We start from the raw sequence: 19,819 nt of genomic DNA, 5'->3' as shown, positions 1-19,819 counted from the left end.
CTTCATGGGCTCCTACACACATGGGTACACAGACATTGACTCAGGCACACATGCATACAGATAAAATAAATATTTATTTAAAAAACAACAAGATTCTAGAAGTTTGTTTCTCCAAATATTGGTTCTTGAGACCCAATGTTAATACTTACAGAAGAATTCCAATTTGCAAGCCCTGGGATCTACTTCCAACTACCACCAAATCAAAGGTAAAAGAAAGAAACTGTATTTTGTGATATAGACAACAGTATTTTATACCAGTGAGTTCCTAATAACTACCACAAATGAAGAGTGAGTATTACCTCAAGAAATGGAGTGGATTACAAGCATATCACAAAAATTTTCTTATCTATACCAACAAATACCTCATTTTTTCCTGAAAAGCAGGAATCTGGAATACGCTCATTCAGTGTAAAGGTATGCATGAGATAGTCCCCAAAGGAAGGAAATGTGTTGGCAGTACAGTTCTGAGGGAAGCTGTCCTCACCCACAGACAACGAGCTTCTGTAATCCTCCACCATCATGTCCCTGTATAAGTCCCGCTGAGCCGAGTCCAGACCTTCCCACTCTGGAGAGAAATTAATGGCCACATCACCAAATGTCATCAGTTCTTAAAGGACATAGAAATAATACATTAAATATTATTGATGTTAACAGATTACTAATTTGGCCAAAGATAAAAGGATGAAATGATTCTAGCGGTAGTTTTAATTATTCATTAATGTTTGATGCAATTACATTTGCTACTATATTATTTAACTCTGTGATGGCTTATGCAAGATGTTTAAGAAATTCCCAAGCTGGGGAGATGGCTCAGTGGATTAGAGCACTTGCTGCTCTTGCAGGGGACTAGAGTTCTGTTCCAGCACCCATGTCAGGTGGCTCACAACTGACTGTCACTCCTGTTCCAGAGGATCCAATGCCCTCGTCTGGCCTCCACAGACACTCCACATGTACGTTCATGTGAATAAACACAAAAATAGCAAGAAGAAAACTTTAATCCCACAAGATAAAGAGAAAAGCATTTAACTTTGCAGTGGAAAATCCCGAAGGCAGCACATTAACCTGGAGAATGAAGTTTTAATGTGTGTTCAGCTAACTGGCTCCCGGACCTGTCTGGCTCCAAAACTGCCACGCAAGCCTGTAGGGATCATCTCCTGAGATCCCGGGGATCAACACACATCCAAATTGGTGCTAGGCTCAGACACACAACTGCCCAGAAATGGCTCACTACGCAGGGTGGACAACTAACAGCTTTGCCAAAGACCCCATTGCCTGCCCAGCACCACCCTGCAATGGAACATGACAGGTCCCAGGGTCCCCACTGTCTGACCACCCCACCCGGTAACCGAGGAGACCCGGATCATCGTACCGGATCCAGGGCCGACTTGCGGAGCCGGTGTCCTGTCAGGACTATGGCCGTATACTTACCATCTCCTGGCTTCTGAGATACCCCGGACCCACCACGCGTGCCTCTGGGAACAGGTCACAGGGCGACAAGGCACCCAAAAACCTCAGTGTCTCTGCAGCAAAGGACCAGAAGTTCCCAGACAATCTAAGACAGCCAGGTTCCAGAGAAAGGCAGCCCATCGCTTTCGCTATATTCCCGATTGGCAGTTGTCAAACATCTCTGATTCAGTTCTTCTGGTTTTGGATGACAACAGATGGCACAAGCCCATGATTGAATGAGACCAGAATGGCAATTTCTCGATTGCAGCTGATCTGCTTTCGTTTGAATTTGGGCTTCAATTTGGTAGGTTTGTTCGGTTTTGGTGGACTGAACCCAAGACTTCTGGCAGCAGCTGTGTTAAGGCAAAAATTCTGCCAGAAGGACCTAGTCCATCAAAAGACATTTTAATTTAACCTTACATAGTCATATCAATTTATTATATATCTGTAAACATTCACACAAGTAAAATATGATAGACTTAAATATGTAAAATCAAAGATATAAATCTTTAGCCGGGAGGTGGTAGCTCAGGAGGATCGCTGAGAGTTCGAGGCCAGCCTGGTCTACAGAGTGAGTTCCAAAGCTACACAGAGAAACTCTGTCTTAAAAATACCACCAAAAAAAAAGATATAAATCTTTAAATTTCACTTAACTTTTCCAGTCTCCATTATTAGTGGGGTTTTGGCAAAAGCTCTACTCCAGCCCTAACAGGATGAGTACCCTAGGCCACAGTCCCAGTAACACTACTAAAGAATGGCTCCCATGGTCAAGAGTAGTACTGGCTCTTTCAGAGGACCTGAGATCTGTTCCTAGCACCCCGGCAACTCACTGGCTGTAACTCCAGCTCTCCTCTGGCCCCCAGCACTGCACTCAAGTGCACACATTCCCTGTGTACACACAGAAGCAAAAACAAAGGCTGGAGAGATGGCTCACAGGTTATAAGCACTGCTTACTCTTCCCGAAGACAGGAGTTCAGTTCCCTGCTCCCACAGAGTTGCATGGAGTTCACAGCCACCAGTAACATCACACAATGATAGACAGACATGCATACAGACAGAACACCCGCACACATAAAGTAGAAACTCAAAGAGAAAAGAAAAATAAGGAATTTAATCTGTGTGCACATGGAGAAAAGTAACGAAGGATTCTGTGACCCCCGGTCTTTGTGAGATTTGGCTTTAACTAGAGAAAGACTAGAGGCAGGGGACTACAGGTATGTATAATTTATCATTCTTGGTCAAGTGTGGTTGGGTTGATAGTCAGTTTGGGTTCACAAGGTGGTCTCAAAGAAGCAACCTGGTCTCCCCAATGACTCTTGCTTCTCTGTGGAGCCTCAACTACCCTAGTTTGGGGATGGTCTGTCCTAGGCTCCCCAACTGCTTAGAAGTCATTTTCATTCCTCAGAGATGTTTATAAGTTTCTGGAATTCAGAGAGGCACCATTGGGGGACTAGGGCTGGAGATGTGCAAAGGAGATAGATACAGAAATAAAAACAAAGCTGCCAGGCTTCTTATCCTGCTTTTATTTCACGTGGACCCAAGTGAAAATTCAGTGATGTTTTTGGCAAAAGTGGTTTCTGAGTATGTTTTATCCAGAAGCAACTTAAGCTTTGAAATGAGAAGCCATCCCTCAAGGCAATAACATCTGATACACAAACAATGTGAGCCCCAAGAGTAAATCTTAAATTTTCTGCTCTTCATAGTTTGAAATTCAAAGAGACAGGCAAATTAACAACTATCAATTTAAAAGATGCTCAAAACAGATGACCTTTAGAGAAAGTCGATGTAAAGACACTGTGACACATAACTTCATAGCTATTAAGTTAACAACTAGCCGGGCGGTGGTGGCGCACACCTTTAATCCCAGCACTCGGGAGGCAGAGGCAGGCGGATCTCTGTGAGTTCGAGGCCGGGCTGGACCGACAGCCTCCAAAACAATACAGAGAAACCCTGTCTCGAAAAACCAAAAAAAAAAATTAGTTCTAACCCATTAGTTAATTTTCTATCCCCATTATGGAACACCATGACCAAAGCAACCTGTAAAATAAATCATTTCATTTGGAATTTGCAGTTCCAGAGTAGTAGAGCCCATGATCGTCATGGTAGGCCTGGTGCTGGAGTGTCAGCTGAAAGTTTACACCTTGAGACTCAACTATGAGGCAGAGAGAGATAACTGGGAATGGCAGAAACCTTACACTCAGTGATACACCTCCAACAAGGCCACACCTCCCAATCCTTCCCAAATAGTTACACCAACTAGGGAACAAGTATTCAAATATATGAGCCTTCATACTGTCATAAATGTGGATAAAGATCAAAGAAAACATCAGATTGTGCTTTCAATCCCGTGAAAACCTTCTTGCATTTTTTGTTGAAGCACACTTTTCAATTATCTTTTTAACTGATACATGAAAAGTATATATATTGAGATAATATGTATACACTATATAAGGTCTACACTACGTAATGTACAAATCATGTTAATCACATCTCTTTAAACATTATTTATTTCTGGTGAAATCTTTCAAAGCTCTTCAAGTTTCCTGAAGTTTATACTACATGATTGTTACATGTAGTTACTTTAATGTGGAACAACACAGCAGAATTTCATGCTCATCTATCAAAATAACATTTCCTCTACCCTGTGAATTCTCTTTGAATTCCAATAAACATTGTAGCATTAACTACTAGGAAACCAGTTTTTTAGATTCCATAAATGGGTGAGATAATGCAGTGAAAATTCCTTCCCTGGTGAGAACCAATCTTGTCTAACCCTCTCAGAAAGTTCAAACAACAAACCACAGTAAGATTCAGTTGAAGTACACCCTGGGGAACCAGTGAGTTCATGGAGCTTAGTTACAGAGCATGAGTGAAGGGTTCCTGGCAGGATTGTGGATGACCAATAAGGCATCTATACTGGAAAGCCTGCACCCAGGACAGATGACCGACTCCCTGATGGCTGCATGGATGGAGCCCTCTCTGTTAACCTTCTCCAGTCTCTTTACTCCAACACCTCCCTGAGACCACATGCAATTAGGGAAGAATTACATGCCAATGGCTAAGATACGTGTCTGCAAACTCAGGTGAGGGTCCAATGACCCTCCCTACTCCCTCCTTCTATGAGAGAATATCAATAGTCCATAAACCTAATCATGATAAACTCTTACAAGGGGGCAGCTCATCTAAGAAAAATGACAGCTTCTTAGCATGGAAGATGACATTCTAACAACAGTTCTCCAGTTCCATCCATGTTGCTACAAAACAGATCTTCATTCTTTGTGTGACTGAATAGAATTCCCTTGTGTACTTACACCACATTTTACCTACTCATGAGATGGCAAACACTTAGTTTCCGTATCTTGATTATTGTGAGCAATGCTGTAAGGAACATGGCCATAAAAAATTATTCTGAGCACAATTATTTCATTTCCTTTGAATATATATCCCACAATGGAATTTCTAGAACATATGATGGTCTATTCAGAAGAATTTACATACTGTACCTCTACCAGTCTGCAGTCTACCCAACAGTGGGAATGGTTCCTTCTGTTGACACGCTTTTTGGTACTTACCACTTTCTTCTTTTAGTTATAGCCATTCTTAGTCAAGTGAGATGATGCCCCACAGTGGGTTTGATTTGCATTTCCTTGATGACTGTGTTGTTTGTTTTGCTTTGTTTTGTTCGATTTCCTGCTGACCATTTATATCCCTTCTTTTCATGTGTCTTTTTAAATCTATTGCCTATCATCTTAGGGTTACTATCACTGTGACAAAACACCATGACCAAAAGCAACTTGGGGAGGAAAGGGTTTATTTGGCTTATAGGTTCATCATTAAGAGTCAGGACAGGAACTCAAGAAGGGCAGGAACCTGGAGGCAGGAGCTGATGCAGAGGCCATGGAGGAGTGCGGCTTACTGGCTTACTCCTCCTAGCTTCCTTATAAAACCAAGAACTACCAGCCCAGGGGTGGAACCACTCATATAGGCTGGTCCTCCCCCATCAATCAATTAAATGATCCATAGACTGTCTACAGAATGATTTTATTCAGGCATTTTCTCAATAGAGGTTCCCTCGGATGACTATAACTTGTGTCAAGTTGACATAAAACTAGCGAGCAAGCACACCAGGCCTCCCTCCTTTTTTTTCTTCACTAGTATTTTAGTTCCTTTATGTTCTGGAAGTCAACTCCTTATCCTGATGTAAATAATAAATGTATTAATTACTTTCCTCATTGTTCCAACAAAATACTTTGCCAAAGCAACTTAAGAAAGAAAAGGAATGTGGGCCAAGCAGTGTTGGTACACACCTTTAATCCCAGCACTCAGGAGGCATAGGCAGATGGATCTCTGTGGGTTCAAGGCCAGCCTGGTCTACAGAGTGAATTCCAGGACAGCCAGGGTTATTATACAGAGAAACCCTGTCTCAGAAAAAAAAAAAAGTAACTTGACCCTACAACAGCCAGGGTCTGAGTTCACGTCCATAGCTCCTGATACCATTTAAGGTCATGCCAAACCAGGTGGTCTGCATTGCTACCTGGGGCCATGATGACATCTGAGCCCGGGCTATGGCCTAAGACCATGTCTGGGTCGGTGGATCTACAGCAGCCAGGGTCTCAATTGATGTCCATGGCCCCTGTTACCACAGAGGGTTGTGCATATGCCTGGAATCTGGTCAGGCACCTAAGACCATGATGGTGTCTGAGGGCCATGCTACTACCAGGACCATACTGCTCTGAGTAGCCTGTGTTGCCAACAGGGCCATGGTGATACCCAGGCCCAGACTCCTGCCAAGGGCCATGTCTGAGTCCATGGTGGGTGCTCCTGCAGCTGGGTTCTGTGCTGATGTTCATGGCCTGTGTTACCATGGGGATCATAAAAAATAAGCTTGTTCAAATCTGAGAGATATGATGAGTTGGTCCACCCCTCACTGGCTCTGGGATAGCTGCTAGTCCTGTCCCTCACTGGATACTGAATAGAAGAGCTGGCCCCTGCAATCAGGAAAGATGCCCCCACCTCACCAAGTGCATGCACCTCACCTGGGCAGCACACTAGAGCTGGTCCTGTTGTTGGGAACGCAGATGAGCTGTCCCTGCGAGTGTGAGAACAGCAGAGCTCAAGACGCATCCCTTCCCTCCTCATTGGTCATGTGGTAGCATGGATGAGGAAAGGTGCCCTCCTCCTCCCACTCCTTGCTGCCCACAGTGGTTGAGAGGGCTGGCTCTGAGATCATGAGCACTGGAGAGGTAGCCTTGTCCCTCACATGCTGCAGCACATGCGTGAGCAGGCCCTGCACCTCGCCTGGGCAGTACACCCAAGCTGACCCCTTTTGCGGGATACAGGTGAACTAGCCCTGAGGTCATGAGAGCAGGAGAGTTGACCCTCCCACACAGCAATCCGGAGAAAAGGAACCCACGCCTTGACTTGGCAGAAGAGTAGAACTGGCCCTGGTGGTGTGAGTGTGTGTGAGCCAGTGTGAGGACCTGAAAGCGAGAGAACTGACCCTGCTCCTTGCTGCAGGCTGCACTGGGTGGGCTGGCAGAGGCAGTGCTGGGAAGCTCTCCAGGCTGGTGACAATGGAGGAAAGCTGGCACAGGCTGACCAGCCCAGCTACCGCCCAGGCCCAGAACCAGGGCTATGAGTTGGCCCACACCGACATCCGCTGCATCTATGGACTGTTGCAGCATGTGAAGGGAGCAAACCTACAGATCCAAAACTGCAGGATCCGCACAACACAGGACAACAACAGGATATCCAAGAGGAGCCCCAGTGAGAATCCTTTATCGTGGTGTAGCAGAAGCCAGAGGTCTTGAACCAGATCAATGACTTGTGACAATGAACACTTGCAAGAAGAAGAAAGAACTATAGGGCTAACTGTGACTCAATGGGCCGCACTATAGCTTCCATGAGGAGCTTTTTTTTTTTTTTTTTGGTTTGTTTCATTTTTTTATTTGCTTTGTTTGGTTTTGAGGTTTTCTTTTAAATTTTGTTTTATTTTGGGGGGAGTTTGTAGGGGTGGAGGGCAGATGGAGGGGTCGGGATGCATGATGTAGAATCCAAAAAGAATCTATAAAAGTAAAAAAAAAAGGGGGGGTTGAGACAGGGTTTCTCTGTGTAGCTTTATAGACCAGCCTGGCATTGAACTCACAGTCCCACCTGTCTCAGCCTCCCCAGCGCTAGGATTAAAAGTGTGCAGCACCACCGCCTGGCAAGACCTTGTCTTAAAAAGACGTTAGGGATGTATTAGAGATTATGTCACGTTTCCCATGTGTGGCAATGCTACTAGAATAAAATATGAGAAGGTTCTTTGGGAAATTAACATGGGTACTGGGTAGAGCCCTGACATTGGCCATTTTCAATATTAATCGTTTGCCTGCCTGCTCTCATAAGTAGAGGGATGGATGGTGAATGGGGGTGTAACTGGGCAGTGGATGGATAGAGTGATGACTCAAATGAGGCGAACACTTGCATAATCTCCGCCTTGAGAGTTGGTGTGCTTCTAACCAATATGATACAGCACCGATGGCGTTAGGTTACTTCTATGGTGATGTTATATAAGATTGTCTTATCCCACTGACGCCAGATTCTTCTGCCAGGAGAATCAAACAATGATGTCATCAACAAACTGTGGAGGCGGCCATGGGCAGTACCCAAGGACAATCTCTAGCCATCAGCCAACCAGAAAACAGAGGCCTCTGCTGGAGTCCAGCTCTGGATGAGAGCAGGCAGGGTCTAAATATGGGTGGATAAAAGAGTGGCGACAGAAGGAATCCCACAGGACACTTCCTAGTTTCATTTAGGAGAGACAGACAGAGAGGAAGCACATCTCAATATGGCTTGTCCTACTCTGACAGCCTGTGTCTCTCACAGGCTTTATTTGTACATGAAATCATTTCCTCTTACACATCTTTTAGTCATCACTGATAAGCCATTACAGAACAGAGTTATCTTTTTTTTTTTTTTTTTTTTACGAGACAGGGTTTCTCTGTATTGTTTCGGAGGCTATCAGTCCAGCACGGCCTCGAACGCACAGAGATCCGCCTGCCTCTGCCTCCCGAGTGCTGGGATTAAAGGCGTGCGCCACCACCACCCGGCCAGAGTTATCTTTTATAATCATTTTCCCTCAAGTTTTGGGGGTTTTTGTTTTGTTTTGTTTTTTTGTTTGTTTGGTTGGTTGGTTGGTTTTGGTTTTTCCAGACAAGGTTTCTCTGTGGCTTTAGAGGCTGTCCTGGAACTAGCTCTTGTGGACCAGGCTGGCCTCGAACTCACAGAGATCCACCTGCCTCTGCCTCCCAAGTGCTGGGATTAAAGGCTTGCGCCTGGCTTCCCTCAAGTTTTGAGGGAAAATTTCTTGGTCAGAGTGCCCAATAAATATCCTCAGGCCAAAGCTGCAGTTATTATTCACATTCTGGCATAACACAATGTTTATATTTTATATCTTTATAGAACTTGTCTATATGTCTAATCCTGGCATTCAGTTGTTCCTTGGTCTTATGACGCCACAATGACTCTGCATGTGCTAACTTTTCTCAGAGAGGGAGATCCTGACATCTTTTACCATCTTTCCACTCCATTCTTTGTTCATCGATATAAGTCTCTGCACAGCACAGAGGCAGCTTCAGCTAATCTAACGTTGTTGCTATATATGCCACATCACTGTCTGAGTGTATAGTGGGCAGAGGCTTGCAATCTGAACTGTGACCAGCTCCTCTAGCCCACCAAATCTTGTTGACTTTTTTGAGTTTACTTTTTTTTGGGTATATTTTTCCCTTGTAAGTACAGGGGCAGATGTTTCAAGAGTGTCTCAGTGACTCATAAAGAGACCTCTGGCTTCTTTTTGTCACAACTTCCAAGGCGTAAGGAAGACCTTTAAGTAGATAAGGATATCTCCCTAAAGTAGGGGAGATAGTATGTTCAGGACTGTCTTGGGGAAGCTTAAGAATAGCATACCTGGGAGAAGGCATAAATGAGTCATAAGAAATTTTCCGTCAATCCAATATCCCCAAATTGTACAACCATTAAAAGTCTCCCATGCATGCAACAGTGTTCTGCTCTTTTTCTTTCTGCAACCAGAGAGACCCTGATCTGACAGTCTGCTCAGGAAACCAGGTAGCTCGCTAAGTCAAGATATTTCTTTCGTGTCTCTGTCATAAACTCTTGTTTCAATATGGTCTTTATTGTTACTACAATTCTACAAAGAGTAAAAGAACATCAAGATTCCTAAAACTTTTTACTTTGCCTTCAGGAGGGTACTTTGTCATTAACTTTGTGATCAAGAATCATTTCCTGGTTCATACTAGTTCCATGTTTCTGAGGCAAAACACACACAAAAAAAAAACCTGATGATTCAGCCATGGTATGTCGGCTTCCAAAATTTACCCAAGTTTTTCTTCTTAAATGATTTATTCTGGATCCTGCATCTCATGCTCATTAGTGCCACTTAAGTAATAATTTCTATAGAAAACTCAAGTTCCTATAATAGCTAATTCTCCCAGCTTTCACAAGAATTGTTACATTATTCCAATACCCTTAACAGCAAGGAGTTGTGCAGCAACTTCCTGCATGGGCAGTGAAGGGTCAAATCCAAGCCGTCTGAGCTCTGTGATCTTTGTCAAGCAGCAGCTCCAAGATGCTTGGCATCCTCAGGCTTCCATCCTCCACCCACAAGGAAATGAATCCTGCAATCAGACTGCGAAGGAGAATAAAGTAGAAAAGCCCAATTATTAGATATTGATTTATTGATGTATTTACTGATTTACTTAAGGTACTATTTATATTGCCTATTTGCCAAGCATGACTTCACGGACTGCCTGGAACAGAATGACCTGGAGAAATAGCTAAAACAGTTGTTCTTTGCCCTGAACAACCGGATGCCACACAGGCCTGTGTAAAATGCTGCTTGCTTGCCTGCCCTCCTTGCAAGAATGTGTCTTTGTGAGACCCTGAAACAGGTCTAGCCAAACCTTTACTCCAGACCTCCTGAAATAGAGATAAGCATATACTGTTTTAGGGCAAACTGTGGAAACTTGTACAATGTGGTAATTTGAAGGTAATTGGCCCCCATAAGCTCATAGGGAGTGGTACTATTAGGAGGTGTGGCTTTGTTGGAGTAGATATGGCCCTGTTGAAAGAGGAAGGCAACAGGAGGCCCAGCACAGCAGCGGAACCCTGACAACCCATCCATACCCTCATCCTACACCACCTGGTCCTGCCTCCAAGCAGACAGCATCAGGCTTCTTCAGGAAGGCTTAAAGAGAACTTTCAAAACGGCTCAGCTGCTGATTGTCAGTTTATTACACTTGAGACTTTACAAGAAGTGATCTGAGTCCATGTTGCAAAAGTGGTCTGGAGAAGTGGCTGGGGGCTTAAAAGCAGTGGTTGCTCTTCCAGAGAACCTAGGTTTGGTTTGCAGCACCCACATAGCAGCTAGCAGCAGTCTAACTCCAGATCCAGAGGATCAATCGCCCCCCTCTGGCTTTTGCTGGCACTGCAAACATGTGGTATTAAATCCTTTCACTTGCAGATTGGGATAACAGTTACAAACCTGGTCTAGAAGCCACCATGATCTCTGAATGGCAGATAATAACACATAGGATTACAGACGAAAACTTTTGTAATGACATAGTTTGCTAAATCAAGTCTTTTTAAACTTGAACCTGTGAAGGAGACATAATATGCAGGCAAAACACACCTACACATAAAATAATAAATGAATCTAAAAGGAAAGAAAAAGTGCCAGGAGGGGATGGAGAAATGGCTCAGGGGTTAAGAGCATTGCCTGCTCCTCCAAAGGTCCTGAGTTCAATTCCCAGAAACCGCATGGTGGCTCAAGACCATCTGTAGCTAATTCTGGTGCCCTCTTCTGTCCTGCAACCATACATGCAGCAGAACACTGTACACATAATAAATAAAGACTGTTCAATCAAAAAGTAAAAATAAAAAGTTCCAGGAACACAAAAGGTAAGGGTCCTCATCCATAAATTTTCATCCTGGGCAGTGGCCACCACTTCCAACTGTCTATGCATTCTTGTAAGGATTATTCCAAGGAGGGTTTCTCAGCTTCTGGACAGCAAGGGCAATGGGGAGACAGGACAACAACTCTGGGGAGTCAGGCGTTCCTGCCGTCTTGTAGGATCCTAGGCTCAAACTCCAGTCATCAGGCCTGCCAGCAAAACCCTCTACCTGCGAGGTTATCGCACCAGCCCCCCCCCTTGGTTTTTACAGGTCACGTGATGCCTTCCGACTGTCTTCTCTGTATACACTATAAAACCCTAACACAGAGGAGCTAAGGTGAAGTCGCATAGCTGCCCACTGCAGAGCCCTGTCCTCTCACCGATCTGCACCAAAGGGTGGAATGGTCAGAGGGCCTTGCGGAGTGGGGGAGCTTTGCTTGGTGTCTCAACTATACTGGGAGGGCTTACTGCTCCACTGTATCCATGAGGAAACCAAAGCAAGGTCACGTGACCTGTCAGCAGTCAGGACCGGGCATCTTTCCTGTCCTCTTCAGTGTGGTCTTATCAAAATGTTAGCAGGGAGGCTGGAGACCTTGACCAACTAATGCCTCGATCTTTTGAAAACATTGCTTTAGCATTGTGTGTATGAGGGGGGTCAGCATGCGTGTGAAAGTCAAAGGACCTTCGTGGAGTCTGTTCTCAACTTTCACTTTTTACATGGGTTCCAGGAATTGAACTCGCGTCCTCAATGCTTTAACCCCTGAGCTATTTTGCCCTGCCCTCGTCACCCAACCAATTTCCCTGCCAATCATGGCTTTAGGCCCACTAACCCCGCCTCTCTCAGAACCAATCCTCCCCCAGCAACCCTCCTTCCCAATCACAGACTTCCCAATCACCACACTTTTCCCTAAGTCACCACCCCTCAGGCCCTAGCACCTAACACCGGGGTGGCGGCCACAGGGAAGGCGGCTTCCCCAGAAGTGTTCAAATAGGTGGCCTGAGGAGCTGGGATGGGCCCTTGGGTCCGGCAGGTTCTGGCTGACCAGAGAGAGGAGCTTGTTGAAGCTGGCAGGGTGACTGCCTGTGGGTGTTGCACAGACTGGAGCTCTGAGGCAGGACATGAGCTCCAGGACCGCCCCGAGGCTGATGACACTCCAGAGACACCTGGGCTGGCCGAAGGTAAGGAGTTGACCTGTACCCTCAGAATGCCCATCTCATGTGTAAGGAGACAGGGAGGAAACCAGGTATGGGAAGTTGGGGGTGGGGGGAAACAATGAGCCAGAGGTTCAGGAGAGCTGGGTTCTGGAAAGCTAAGGCACTGACCAGCTGGAACTGAAGGACCCGTACAAAGGAGACAGAGGGTGGTGCCTGGGTAGGGGCAATGGAGGGCACAGGTCAGATTTGTTTAGCACTTGGCATCTCATCCTGCAACTCAGCAATTCAGCCTGCCCCTGGGCAGTAGGGCTGTTTGCTTTTCTCACAAGTCAATCAAAGACCCAGCTGGGCCTGTACGTACAGGCCCCACGGTGATCACATGATTCTCTCTGCTCAGGCTGGTGACATAGCCATGGAGAGCAGTCCACTGACTACTCATGTACTAGATACCGCCTCAGGACTCCCTGCCCAAGGCCTCTGCCTCCGTTTGTCTCGTCTGGAGAGCCCTGGCCAGCAGTGGATGGAGCTGAGGACAAGGTAGGGGGCAGTTTCTGGCCTGGGATCTGTGAGTTACCAGCTCTAGCTGCTGTGTCTTTCCTGGGTCCCCCTTGAGGAAGACCTTAGGCCGTGGTATTGAGATGGAACAGTGACTGGGGGGACACTGAGCGGGACTGAGCCTGGCGTGGGCACTGGGAGCTGTAGGCAGGCCTGACCACTGCTACTGACCCCTGAGCCTCCTTTTCCTCATCTAAGATAACAGGGATAGTGGCAGTAACTTTTTCACCAGATATGCATACCTGGGACAGAGTCATGGAATGCCTGAGACAGCTTTGTAAGGTCCCTGCCTGTCGGATTCAGCCCAGTGGCCTGTTGGGAGAGGAGCCAACTAGAAAGGACTGGTGGAAAACAAAGGGCTCTATCACCTGTGCCAGACTGAATGCGGAACACTGTTTCTCTTCTCTATTCTCAATAGCTGTGAGCCAGTACTGTAATTAACCCCTTTTACAGAAGGGAGACTGAGATAATAGGGTAGGATAAAAGCTAAGACTGGTCCAGTAATGGCCTTTCAACCTCAGTGAGCCAGGCTCAGGCCCGGCCCTGGCCATACCCCTGGAACATGCTCTGCCAGGGGCTGGGTCTTCCTGTTTCAGGGTTCGCCAACCAAAGCTAGCAGAGTCGTGGCCTTGAGAGCAGGTTCCTTTTAAAGGAGGCAGGCTCACCCATCTCCTCCCTCCTGACCTGCCTGTGGGAACAAGTTGTGGCTCCTCCCCTCCTAGTTCAGTCCTTCACAAAAACTGGAGAGGCTTATCTTTTCTCTACGATTTTCTAAATGGACAGTGTGGTGATATCCTCAGAAGTTGTCCCCCATCTGAACTCCTGTGTGAGACTGTGGGACTCGTCTGAGGTTGTCGGCGTGTGGATCAGGAAAGCTAGGGGAGGGAGGTTTCTCAGCTCTCTCTCCACTTTGTCTCTTCACAGTTACACAAACCTGGATGGTCGCTGTCCTGGGCTCCTGACACCAGGCCAGATAAAGCCAGGCACCTATAAGCTGTCCTTCGACACAGAGCGCTACTGGAAGGAGAGGGGTCAGGAGAGCTTTTACCCATATGTAGAGGTGAGGGCCGTGGGTGGGTGGAGCAGCTGGGCCCTGACTCACTGTGACCACAACCAAGCCCTTCAGCCAGGCCTCCTCCAGGCCAGGGACAGACTGGCCCCACCTCTCCCAGGGTGGTAGCAAGTGAGTGAACTCCACCCTCCTTTGTGCTCTCAGAAGGTGTCCAGGGCCCTGAGGCACCATTATACTTCCTGATGACACACTGAGCTGCCCCTGGTCAGGCGGGTGAGAGGGAGAGGCCAGGCTGCCAGTGTTTCATCTTCCTTTGTAGAAGGTTTCCATTTAAGCCCAGACACCAGAGCACTGGGTGTGTTTCTTCTGCAGCACTGACACAACTTAGGGGTAAAATATTTGTTCGGGCTCGTTGTTTCAGCCCGTGGTTGTTTGGCTCCATGCACTCGCCATGGCAGTGGGGGAATACGGAAGGGGAGAGCTGTCACCTCACACGTGGTAGACAAGACGCAGAAAGGAAGACAAAGAAAGACACAGATCCCTAGGACACTACCCAGGGACCTTCCTCTAGTGGGGCCCACCTCCAAGTTTCAGTACCTACTAATGATGTCATCACATGATGAGTCTCGTTAACCACAGATTAACCAGCTAATTAGATCAGAGCCCTCAGAATCAAATCACTTCCCCAAATACCACCAACCAACAGCCAAGACCACTGTATCTCCTCTTGGAAACAATATTCAAACTGTAACATCAGGCTTTCCCAAGTGTCTCCCACTTCTAGGAAGCCACCAAAGCACACACACACACACACACACACACACTATCTGGAAGACCCAGGGACTGTTGCAGGAAGAACTTGCCATCTTCAGTGTCCTCAAGTGCCTTCTCTGCTTCTCATAGGTTGTTTTCACTATTGCGAAGGAGACCCAGAAGTTCCATGTACCTCTGCTGCTGAGCCCATGGTCCTACACCACCTATCGGGGAAGTTAGAGTGATGCATTACCTGAGGAAGCCATCAGCCACCTGTCCCTTTCCCTGACTTAGCCAGCCACACAAGTCAACAGCATGGTCTTTGTCCCCATCAAGGGACATGAAGTTGCTGCTTGCTGAAGAGACTCTAGATGCTCTGGAGTTTTCTAGTGGGCAGCTGTGACTTGGGTATCAATAAAGTGAGTTCCAACACCTGTTAATCTGAACCCATCACTGGGACAGAGACAGTGAGTCAACTAGCACTGCCTGCTAGCACTGCCCCCGCTCCAAGTGTCTTAGTTTCTTTTCCTGTTGCTGTGATAAACTAATCTGACAAAAGCAATTGGAGAAGAGTTTTATTCTGGCTCAGTTCAAGTTGCAGTTCTTTGATGTAGGGAAGTTACAATGAAGGAGGGCTGAGTGAGGGAGCTGGTCACATTGTGCAGAGAGCATTCAATGGCAGGTGATGGTGGCGAATGCCTTTAATCCTGGTGCTTGGGAGGCGATGGAGGTGGATCTCTGAGTTCAAGGTCAACCTGGTCTACACAGCGAGTCTCAAGTCAGCCAGGGCTACATAGAGAAACCCTGGCTTGAAAAATCAGAGACGGAAAGACTGTGCTGATGAAACCTACAGAGACAGCTGACCTGACAAGGGGGAGCTCTTGGACCCCAGATTGATGACTGAGAGGCCAGTATGGGACTGATCCAGACTCCCTGAATGTAGTGTCAGTGAGGAGGCCTCAGGAATCTCTGGGGCCTTGGATAGTAGATCAGTGTTTACCATGACGTATGAATAAACTTTGGGAGCCCATTCCACAAGGAGGGATGCTCTCTCAGCCTGGGCACATGGGGGAGGGCCTAGGCCCTGCCCCAGATGAAGTGACAGACTCTAGAGATCCCCCATGGAGGGCGTCACCCTCCCTGGGGAATGGTGTGGGGATGGGGTGGGGGGGTTGAGGGAGGGTGGAAGGATAAGGGAGAAGGGATAGGAGAGAGAGCTGGGATTGACATGTGAAGCAAGCTTGTTTTTAATTTAAATAAAAAATTTATTGGAAGAAAAATAGAGACGGAGAAAGAAGGAAGAAGGAGGAAGAGGAGGAGGAGGAGAAAGAGGAGAGCAGTGCACCGCCAAGACTCCGCTACTTTCTCCACTTTATACAGTTCAGGATCCCCTGCCCATGGAATGGGTCTTCCCACAATTAACATGTGTCTTTCCACCTCAGTTAACATAAGCTAGCTCCCCACCGGCATGCCCAGGGGCCCTTCTCTCTTGTCATTCTAAATTTTGTCAAGTTGACAACTTTAACCATCACACCAGGTGACCCAGGAGGCCTCTGAGAATAGGGCCACTGAAGTCACAGGCAGAATGCAGAGGTGGCCATGGTACAGATAGGGAAGCAGGCCACCAGTGAGGCCCTGTGAAGAACCCTGCAGGAAGCTCTCCACAGCCAGACAAGACAACAGAGAGGAAATGCGAAAACTTTTTACTGCTAAAAAAAACAAAACTTACCGTCTTTGGTATAGAAGAAATGTCATCGGGAGAATGGAGCCAGGCCTCACTGGAGAGGTGACATTTTAGTCATGCCTCCTGCCAGACCATAACCCAGCCTCTGTCTGATCACAGTCATCCTTGGAGGCTTGAATCCCACATTGGTCAGGGCCAATAGTTTTACCACATACATGCAATCTGAGTCCCTAATAAGGCCTATAGGGACAGGGCAGTATCAGGAAGGGAAAGAGTCCATCTAGGTTACTGTGTCAGATATGCTGTGACCCAGTAAGATTTGGGTTCCACTCCTTTCAGGGGCAAGGATAAAGGAATGAGCCCAGCACCATGGTGTAAATGAATAAAGTAAATGCTTGCTTACAGTTAACCAGACCAGTGCCAATACCTTTATATGTGCTCGCTCATGTAGCTCAGAGGGGAAAGGAGCAGACAGGATGAACTTAGAGCAGAGCTGTGGCCTGTGTGGCCTAATGCTTGCACACCAGTCACTTCTCAGGGGGAGTGACCAGGCTATCCTCAAACTCCTAGAGACACACCTGCTTCTGCCTCCCAAGTGCTGACGTGCGTCAAAGGCGTGCACCATCACCCAGGGCATCAAACCACATCTTACTCCTTTCCCCTAGTGAACACAAACTCTCCTGACTCCTCAGTGACTTTGCATCTTCTCTAAGGCCTGCCTTGGGAAGGACCCAGGTCATCCTGATCTGTCCCAAGAGGCCAGATCTGAGGCGGCAGTGCTGGTGCTAACTTCAAGGGCCTTGCTAGCTCCACACTAGGATCTCTGATCCCCACTCTGGAAAAAGCACCCTGTCTGTGAGCTTGCTTGTTTGCTTGCTTTTTGAGCACAGTCTCACTGTGTAGGTCTGGTTGTCCTGCCACTTCCTGTGTAGACCAGGCTGGCCTCCAACTCACAGTGAACTGCCTGCCTCTGCCTCCCAAGTGTTGGGATTAAAGGTATACACCACCACACCCAGTCCTCTCTCAGAGGATGAGTTTCAATCAGTAGGAAAAGAGGTTGTTGAATTGATATGTGTGGAACACTTAGAGCCAGGCCGGACTCTGAGGAAATGCTCAAAAGGCTCCTTTTTCCAGCCATGGCTTGGGAGCCAACAGTTAAAGGGTACATAAGGATGGGCTCTAAGTGAGAACTTGGAGGCTCAGCCCTGGTTCTCACCCTTCCTATGCCCAGTCCCCAAGAATCAGCTAACCATCATGGATATCTCTAAGAACCATACACACTGCAAATGGCTCTTTTTGTGGACATGTACCAGCATCTGAGGGACAGGTTCAATGAGAGAACCAGAGCCCAAATTGGCATGTTGAACGCTGAAAGGGCACCATGGATCCTGGAAGCCAATAGAAGACATCGCCTAAATCCAGAACTCTTAAAAACAAGGGTGATGGAATGTCTAGACATGGCCCCAAATGAGGGGCTCCACCCCATAGAATTAAAGGTGCACTTAAGCCATCCTTGTGAGGTTGGTGCTCCGGGTAAACCGTTTGGCAGACACTGGGCAAAGCAAAGACCTCACCACCTCTGGAACAAGCTGAGGCCTGAGCCGGAACCTCTCTCTAATGCACAGTATCGGTGTCAACCAGGGTCCCAGGCCTTATTGACCCCTGCCCCCAACTTCAGGAGTCTTCTGATGTGTCTATCAATGCCATCAGATTCGCAAGGGGTCAGAAAAGATGAGAGCCAACATCCATGGACATTGATCTGACATAGCTGCTCCAGCTGCCCCAGGGCAAGTCAGCTTGGTAGTATTGTTAGAAATAAGTTCAGAATCTCAAAGAGAAAGAGACCATCACTCCGGTTAAAGCCCTCCGACTAGGTAAATCTTCACGTCTGGTCAGAAGACCACGCCACTAAGAGCAGAAGAGCAAGCTCACAGGGCACGAAATCCTTAGATTTTTACATTAATCAAAGAGTATCATGTCTTTTCCCCATTGACTCGGTCTGTCCGCACTGCCCTCCTCAGGTTAGCTAGTTTGCTATTGTCATTGTTGGTTTAGTTTAGTTTTGGTTTTTAATCAGTGCAAAGGAACTGAAGGAAAGGGTCAGTCATTCAGCTACAGGAATGTAGCGAGAAGGGCCTTTGTAGAAACAAAAGGTTTACCAGGTCTGGGGGCAGGGGATTAACCAGGTGGGAAAAATTAAAAGATTTTTTTTTAAGGAACCTTATAAGTAGAGATTTAAAATTTCATAAGTCTTATAAGCTGGGGGAGATTTAAATTGCTTTTCATAATAAGCTTTACAGGTTTTTAAAAATATTTAATGTTTCTTTCAAGGTGAGGGAGGACAGACTGGGACACAGCAGGGAGCAGACCCATAAGCTCACCACAGCAGGCAAAACTGTAAGCGATGGCTGGAAGGAGACCTTCGTCAGGCACCAGCCCACATGCCAGGCTGATGGCCGGAAGGAGAGTTACCTCAGGCACCAGCCCACATGCCAGGCTGATGGCCGGAAGGAGAGCTACCTCAGGCACCAGCCCACATGCCAGGCTGATGGCCGGAAGGAGAGCTACCTCAGGCACCAGCCCACATGCCAGGCTGATGGCCGGAAGGAGAGCTACCTCAGGCACCAGCCCACATGCCAGGCTGATGGCCGGAAGGAGAGCTACCTCAGGCACCAGTCCACATGCCAGGCTGAGTGATTCTGGACAGGCGCAGGCCACATCCTATGGGACTGCTCTGTTCCTTCAGCTCAGGTCTGCCACACCTGCCTCGCACAGAGGTGTGTAATGAAAGCAGGCCTCAGAAACCCCACATTGTGTCACAGTCTGGGGCCTGGTGGGAAAAACCGGTTTTTCCCTGAGGAAAGGGGGACCAGGGCCTTTGGAGGAAGCAAGCCCTGGGGAGGCCGCTGGTCTTGACAGCAGCAGGAGGGGGCCCTCAGTGAGTGAGTGGGGTCTACCTGAGAAGATGGAGCCTGAGGGAGAGAGTGGATTCCTGAGGTAAAAGTCAGGCCCTAGAGAGAGGAAGCAAGATTTGGAGATGGAAGACACTGGTGGAGGGATGTACTGTAGATTATAGTTACAAATTGTCATGTGTGGAGAAGCTGGCTCTGGAAGTGGGGTTGACGCCTTCCATTTTAAGATCCATGTCTGTCTCAAAGTGTCCTCCAAGGTCTGGGGATGGGCTGGCTCTGTTCACTGTGACAGGGAAGAAAGAGAATAGCAAAGAAAGTTCAAGAGTTTAAAAAAATGAAAAACCACTGTGCC

At 47.2% G+C, this 19,819-nt stretch overlaps 1 protein-coding gene across 1 annotated transcript; it reads left to right on the top strand.

The window, feature by feature from the left end:
* The first annotated feature begins 12,302 nt into the window (after positions 1–12,302).
* Positions 12,303–15,311, top strand: LOC101843172 (5-hydroxyisourate hydrolase). Its single transcript, XM_005064234.4, has 4 exons — positions 12,303–12,575; positions 12,949–13,088; positions 14,031–14,166; positions 15,022–15,311. Exons 1-4 carry the CDS (start codon positions 12,516–12,518, stop codon positions 15,109–15,111), a joined length of 426 nt encoding a protein of 141 aa, XP_005064291.1. The 5' UTR covers positions 12,303–12,515; the 3' UTR covers positions 15,112–15,311.
* Positions 15,312–19,819: the final 4,508 nt, after the last annotated feature.

This window comes from Mesocricetus auratus, unplaced genomic scaffold (genome assembly GCF_017639785.1).
Source record: "Mesocricetus auratus isolate SY011 unplaced genomic scaffold, BCM_Maur_2.0 Super-Scaffold_4256, whole genome shotgun sequence".
Taxonomy (NCBI): Eukaryota; Metazoa; Chordata; class Mammalia; order Rodentia; family Cricetidae; genus Mesocricetus; species Mesocricetus auratus.
The sequence above is the reverse complement of the archived record's forward strand: the minus strand, read 5'-3'. Positions and strand labels throughout refer to the sequence as shown.